The sequence below is a fragment of the Vicia villosa genome, unplaced genomic scaffold (genome assembly GCF_029867415.1).
Source record: "Vicia villosa cultivar HV-30 ecotype Madison, WI unplaced genomic scaffold, Vvil1.0 ctg.001084F_1_1, whole genome shotgun sequence".
NCBI lineage: Eukaryota > Viridiplantae > Streptophyta > Magnoliopsida > Fabales > Fabaceae > Vicia > Vicia villosa.
The window spans coordinates 175621-183219 of NW_026705476.1; the positions used below are offsets into that span (position 1 = coordinate 175621).

The 7599-nt window shown below is 37.6% G+C and overlaps 1 protein-coding gene across 1 annotated transcript; it reads right to left on the bottom strand.

Annotated features, from left to right (window-relative positions):
- Nucleotides 1-5389: 5389 nt before the first annotated feature.
- LOC131633188 (uncharacterized) lies at nucleotides 5390-6829 on the bottom strand. Its single transcript, XM_058903902.1, has 4 exons — nucleotides 6498-6829; nucleotides 5964-6356; nucleotides 5624-5852; nucleotides 5390-5533 (listed from the first exon to the last, which is right to left on the bottom strand). Exons 1-4 carry the CDS (start codon nucleotides 6827-6829, stop codon nucleotides 5390-5392), a joined length of 1098 nt encoding a protein of 365 aa, XP_058759885.1.
- Nucleotides 6830-7599: the final 770 nt, after the last annotated feature.

Below are 7599 nucleotides of genomic sequence, written 5' to 3' on the forward strand. Positions count from 1 at the left end.
TTTGGAAAGAAATCGTTTCGGTTATGCTAACGAAGAGGAATTCGAAGTGTTGTCTATTGATACTTTAGTAAGCACAGATTGGAGAACTTCAATATAGAGTATCTTAAAGATCCTTCATTGAACACAGATAGAAAAACCAAGTATAGAGCTTTCTCTTACATTTTGATGGGAAACGAATTATTTAAAAAAAACTCCTGAAGGCATCTTATTAAAATGTTTAGGCGAAAATGAGGCGTACTTGGCGTTATCTAGTTTTCATAGTGGAACATGTGGGGCACATCAAGCAGGCCATAAAATGAAATGATTTCTTTTCATATACGGGATGTATTGGCTTACTATGCTATAGGATTGTATAGAGTTTGCTAAAGGCTGTCAGGAATGTCAAATAAATGCAGGAATCCAACAAGCTTTTGCGAGTGAGCTTCATGCAATTATCAAACCCTGGTCATTTAGGGGTTGGGCTTTAGATTTGATTGGTGAGATTCGACCTACTTCATCTAAAGGTCAAAGGTACATTCTTGTGGGAATTGACTATTTTACTAAATAGGTCGAAGCAGTGCCTTTGGTAAATGTGGACCAAGAAACGCTCATAGACTTCATTCAAAGACAAATACTATATAGAAACTATCTAAACCACAAAGCCTCTAAACGCACAAGTGGAATTAATTTTGGCAAGTTTGAGTTGAAAGGTTCTTTAATGAAAAATTTGAAGGGTGATTTCTGGTTATGGGCTCTTGGCAAGTGTTTGGAGGTATGGAACAACTTCTATATAGGTATTAGAAGTTGTTTGAAGGGGTAACTTGGCTTAGAAGTGTTTGGTTTGAAAAATGGAAAGTTAAGACCTTAAAAAGACCTTTAATAAGGGTTGAAAGGTGATTTTTGGTTTGGAAGTGTTTGAAAGGCTAAGAGAGGTATGGACAGCTTCTAATTGATGTTTAGAAGTTGTTCAAACTCTTGTTTGACACGCAGAACTCTTAGAACTCAGAATCCCTATAAAAGTGCAAAGATGAGAAAATGGAGAATTCCAAGTGAGGTATGACTTGGAGAATTCTGGTGTAAAGGATGCAATGAGAAATGGCCTCTATTTATAAGAAAGATTTAGGGTTTGTGGAGGGAAAAAACTCAGAAGTTTGAAGCTCACATGTGACCTTGTACCATGTTTCTTTTTGTGAAAAAATGAGAAAGTTATGGTTTCAATGGATGGTACAAACTTTAAGAATGCTTGCAAGGACTTTGATATGCTCTTAGAGGCTTGCTTGCTGGTTTCAATTTGCTTTCTCTGCAGAGGGAACAAGTTAGAGACTCAAGAGAAGTTGACTTGTGAAAAAACAATGCTTTACTAGAATGGAAGTCATAACTTTAGTCCATAAATGGCATGAATTTTGAACAAAGCTTACAACACTTGGTCCATAGCTCAAAAGCAAGTGAAATCATCTGAGTTTGGCCATTTTAACAAGTTAAAATGGTTGTACTTGAGAGATTCCTTCAGATTTTCAAGGATTTTGGACTTGGTTCTTCACTTTCTTCATAAAATTTCTTCATTTCAAGTGTTCATGGTGCCATATTGACAAAATCATATCTCATGAATGGAGCCATGGATTTTCATGCTACTTAGCTCTTTGGAAAGCCCTTGCTACATACTTCAAATGAGTATTTGAATGTTTTCTCAAACTCCTTTTGGATGATAGAGAAAAATGACCATAAAGTTAAGGAAAAATCCAAGTAAAACACTTGAAAAACTTTCCAAGTCTTTGAAAATTATCTTCTTAATTCCATATCTCTCAAAATAATCACTTTTTGAAAAAATTTCCATTGTGATAAGTTGTTTGTTTTGCCAAGATCTACAATTTTCATGTTGGGAGTGTTTTGAGTTGTGTCGGTGAAATTTTTAGATCCATGAACTAGGTCAAAATACACTTAAAAACCCTAGTTTGACTTTTTGTTGACTTTTTGATTCTTGATGAATTCCTTGAATTTTCTTTGATCAAATGTCTTCAATTTACATTTGATGATGATTTGGATCTTTAAAAGTCCATAGTTGACTATTTTCCTCAAAAGTCAAAGGTTGACTTGTACAATGGACTTTTTTCCAAATGAATGGATGTCTTGTGATTTCCAAATGAATCAAGCTCTCCACTTCAAAAGAATGATATGAATGGACTATAATGTTGATTTGGATGCCCTTGAATCATATTTTGAGTCTTGGAACCATCTCCTAATTAAAATTCAACCCTCAAGTGAAATTAGGTCAAAAACCCTAATTGGAACTTCTGAAGGACTTGAAGGTGATTGATCTTGCATTGAACCATATTTGGGCCTTGATATTGATTCGAGAACCCCTTGAATCATGGAAGAATGTTGAATTTCTTAGTGGGCCTCAAAACCCTAATTTCTCAATTTCTTCTTGACCAGTCTCCTGTCTTAGGACACAAGCAACAAACAACAATTTTTTTATATTTTTTTGTTAGCAAATAATAAATGCATGATGATTATGATGACAATGATGATCCTAGTACTTAGGCTATGGTGGGATCTCAGTGGTCAAAAATTGGGGTGCAACAGATGCCCCTATTTAAGTTCCTGATACCTGATGAGGGGAAGATGAAATCTTCGTCTCAACACGGTAGGAGGGACTTAAATATAAAAGACAACACAATTTTGGACCAAGAAAGCCCACACGCATGATATGAATACAACATATACATATATTTTTTTATTTTCATATGGAATAAATAAAATAACATTCTTCCTACAAACTAGGAGGAAGGAGACAGATCTACTGGGAACACAGGATAAACAGTTCCTGACAATGTAATTGACTTTGGTAAACTCAAGATTTTTACATAACAAGATTAAAAGGGGTTCCGGATTCTCTCAGAACAAAATGTGTCAATTACGGATTCTCTCACAATGGCAAAGATACGTTATGGATTCACACATAACACAACCCCAGGCTATGATTCCCACACAACAAGGTTAATTCTTCTTCCGGGGCTGCTTTCACATGTTGGGGAAGGAAATCAACGGAATTTCTTAATGAACTGTCTCGGTGCTGGAGAGACTAACCATTCATAAGGGATAATAAACTTTGACATGAACTGTCCTGACGCTGGAGGGACTAACCATTCATAAATAACTTCAACATGAACTATCTCGACGCTTGAGAGACTAACCATTCATAAAGGATAATAAACTTCGACATGAACTGTCCCGACGCTGGAGGGACTAACCATTCATAAATAAATTCAACATGAACTATCTCGACGCTGGAGAGACTAACCATTCATAATTTTCTTTAGGTTTTTCAATAGACTGTCTTCATCATTTATTGTGAATCTTCTATAGTGACCGTTTTCTTGCACCAAGAGACTAATCACTTATGAAATTAGGTTCTTCAACAGACTGTCTTCATTATCTTAAGAAGGCTGATCATCTATTGTGAAACTTCTATCATTCTCAAACTTCTTTGCTAGAAATGTTTTTCTTTCTCCGTAGAGACTATCATCTTCTTTCGAGAAGGAAATTGGGGACATACAAGCTGCTCAAATAAAGAGATCATGACTTTTCGTCAGGTAATAACTGCAATAGTAATTGCTGGGGATATAAATCCAACTTTCTGGGGAAAACATCAGGTCTTCAATCGTGCAAAATAAATGCACTCTGATAATCCAAGATTCACTGATCCAAATAATCATATCTACTGGAGACAAAATTCAATCCAAGGCGGAGTTGGAATGAAACACCAAACAAGACACTTCCCATTGAGGAACAAGCTCAAAATGGGGGTTCACCCTATCTACAGACAGGTGAATAACCTTAAACAATATCTTCCCATGAGGAACAAACTCTTTGGGGGAAAATAAAAAATCACAGGTCTTTCTGCCTAAAGCTGACGCTTAAATGGAAGGAGTAAAGACATTGCTTGGGTATTAATAAGCTAATCATATCAATAAGATGCAAATTATGTGCATGAATATATGATGTATGAATGCATGAGTGCATAAGTGAGTGTTATGTTCATAGTGACAAAACAAACATATAATAAGATGACCAGACTGGGGAATGACAACACCAGGGTATATACTCGCTTGATTGTTAATGATATCTTCCGTTGCAGGGAATACAAATCTTGCAGGGGAAGAGAATATCCTTCAAATCAATCTTCATTATCAAAGGATTCATTTCGAGAAGAAAACCCATTGAAAAGGGGAACACATTCCGAGAAGAAAACCCTTCTTCGGCTGGAGACAACTTGTATCAAGACCTAGCTGCTTTGTAGGAGTGAAACCTGTTGGTGCTATCGCTTTTTGTTTCGAGAACCAACTCTCCAGGGGATTTTAGGTTAACATTCTCTTCTGTATTCAAGGATCTTAAGAAAATATTCTATCTTTTTAATTTGAAAAACAACTCTTGACTTTTTTTCAAATCCGTTAATTAAAAAAACAAAATTTTGTAAGATAGAATGAAAATAAGAATTCCAAGAAATGAAATAAGGCTCAAATTTTATTAATGGCATGGTAGTCTGCGAACGGCAAGACTCCATTGATTACAAAGTTTGAAAATGGTAACCTTTTTTAGAAAGGGTACACTGAAATACAATGATCACTAGTCTCCCTATCAACTTTGAATATCACGCGTACGCTGACGTCGGTTAAGAGTCTTCATAAAATCTTCAGGATGGTCAGGTGATACCGGATGTGGTTACTTTCCATATTCCCTAATTTTTGCATGAATTGCCTTTGCAGGTTTTCAATTCATCAGGATATTTTCCTTTTCTTTTATTGTCTATAATTTTTGCCTGGACCGCCTTTTCAGGTTTTCACTCCACCGAGACACTCATTTTTTCCTAAGTCGCCCTTTTGGGTTTTCAATTTAGCGAGCTTCTTTCTTTTTTCTTTCTTTAGGAGAAGTATTTCTTAACCATATCGATATTCACGGGACGTGGGAATTCTTCACCATCCATAGCTATAAGAGTCAAAGCACCACTTGAGAAGGCTCTCTTAACAACATACGGGCCTTCATAATTGGGAGTCCATTTTCCCCCGGTATCTGGTTGAAGAGGTAATATCTTCTTGAGCACGAGATCACCTTCCTTGAATCTTCGAGGTCTGACTTTTTTGTCAAAGGCTCTCTTCATCCTTTCTTGTTAAAGCTGACTATGGCATAATGCGATCATTCTTTTCTCTTCAATAAGATTCAATTAATCGTGTCTAGCTTGACACCATTCAGCTTTTGATAACTGGGCTTCCATTATGATCCTTAAGGAGGGAATCTCAACCTCTATCAGGCGTACGACTTCCATGCCATATACCAAGGAGAAAGGTGTTGCCCCTGTCGAAGTATGATCTATAGTACGGTACCCATCCAGAGCAAGAGGGAGAATTTCATGTCAATCCTTGTAAGTCACAACCATCTTCTGAACAATATTCTTAATATTATTGTTAGCCGCTTCTACCGCTCCATTCATCTTAGGACGGTAGGGAGAGGAATTGTGATGCTCAATCTTGAACTCACCACATAACTCTTTCATCATCTTGTTATTCAGATTAGAACCATTATCAGTAATGATCCTGTTGGGTACGTTGTAGCGCTAGATGAGATTGCTTTTGATAAATCTTACTACCACTTGTCTAGTAACAGTGGCGTAAGAGGCAACTTCGACCCATTTGGTGAAGTAGTCAATGGTGACCAGGATGATACGGTGTCCATTTGAAGCCTTAGGTTCAATCATTTCAATCATATCTATTCCCCACAAAGAGAAAGGCCATGGAGAGGAGATAACATTGAGAAGCGTCGGAGGCACATGGATCTTACCAGCATAGATCTGGGATTTGTGGCACTTTATCACATATCTGTAACAGTCAGATTCCATTGTCATCCAATAATAACCCGCTCTTAGTATCTTTCTTGTCATCGCATGTCCATTGGCATGGGTGCCAAAGGACCCTTCATGAATTTCTTACATTAATTGGTTTGCTTCGTGTCTATCCACGCATCTGAGCAATACCATATCAAAATTCATTTTGTAGAGCACATCCCCAGTCAAGAAGAAACTACCAGACAATCTTCTCAAAGTTCTTCTGTCTTTGATAGATGCCCCTGGTGGGTACTCTTCTTTTTGTAAGAAGATTTTGATGTCATAAAACCACGGCTTGTCATCAGTGACAACTTCAGCAGCGAATACATGAGCCGGCTTATCCAAGCGCGTGATTGTAATCTGAGGAGCTTCATTTGGAGACTTTACTTGATACATGGAAGCTAGAGTTGCCAATGCATTTGCCATTTGATTTTCCTCACGAGGTATATGATGGAATTCAACTTTGTTGAAGAAGGTTAACAATTTTCGGGCGTAATCTCTGTAAGGAATTAAACCAGGATGACGGGTTTCCCATTCTCCTTTGATTTGATTAATAACTAGAGCAGAATCTCCATATACATCTAGAATCTTGATTCTAAGAATGATGGCTTCTTCTAGTCCCATGATACAAGCTTCGTACTCTGCCGTATTGTTGGTGTAGTCGAACATCAGTCTTGTAGTGAACGGTACATGAGAACCTCGTGGCATAACAATGACGGCCCCAATTCCTCTACCATAGGCATTAACAGCTCCATCAAAAATCAAACCCCATCGGGACTCAGGATCAGGTCCTTCTCCATGTAAAGGTTCTTCGTAATATTTTGATTTCAAATACATGATTTCTTCATCTGGGAAATCGTCTTGTAAAGATTGATCATCATTAATAGGTTGGGAGGCTAAATGATCGGCTAAAACACTTCCTTTGATGGCTTTTTGGGCACGATATTGGATGTCGTACTCTGATAACAGCATCTACCAGCGGGAAATTCTTCCAGTCAACGCAGGCTTTTCAAACAAGTATTTTATTTGATCCATTTTAGATGTGAGATATGTCGTATGAGTCAACATGTACTGCCTTAGCCGGCGAGCAGCCCATACAAGAGTGCAACAAGCTTTCTCGAGCAGTGAATATCTTGTTTCAGAGTCGGTATACTTTTTGCTCAAGTAATAAATGGCATACACTTTTTTGACTAGACTCGTCTTGCTGACCCAGGACGCATCCCATAGAATCTTCAAGTACGGTCAAATACATGATCAAAGGTCTTCCTTCCACTGGAGGGCTTAAAATTAGGGGTTCCAGCAGGTATTCTTTGATATCCTCAAAAGCTTTCTGACATTCTTCTGTCCATTTACACTCTTGGTCTTTGCGGAGAAGCTTAAATATTGGTCCACAAGTTGCAGTCATGTGACATAAAAATTTGAAGATGTAATTCAATCATCCAAGAAATCCTCTGATTTGTTTTTATGTTCTTCGAGGAGGCATTTCTTGAATGGATTTGACTTTATCGGGGTCAACCTCAATTCCTCTTTGGCTGACGATGAAACCTAGTAGCTTTCCAGAGCGCACACCAAATGTGCATTTACTTGGATTCAGACGCAGTTTGTATTTTCTCAAACGTTGGAACAACTTCAGTAGGTGCCCCACATGTTCTTCTTTTGATGCAGACTTAGCAATCATATCATCCATGTAAACTTCAATTTCTTTGTGAATCATATCATGGAAGAGAGTCATCATGGCTCTT

Coding starts and splice junctions, on each gene's coding strand:
- LOC131633188 (XM_058903902.1), bottom strand. CDS start 6,829: ATGCTGTTATCAGAGTACGACATCCAATATCGTGCCCAAAAAGCCATC. Junction 6,357..6,497: donor TACACCAACAATACGGCAGA/GTACGAAGCTTG, acceptor AATTCCTTACAG/AGATTACGCCCGAAAATTGT. Junction 5,534..5,623: donor CCACTGTTACTAGACAAGTG/GTAGTAAGATTT, acceptor CTGAATAACAAG/ATGATGAAAGAGTTATGTGG.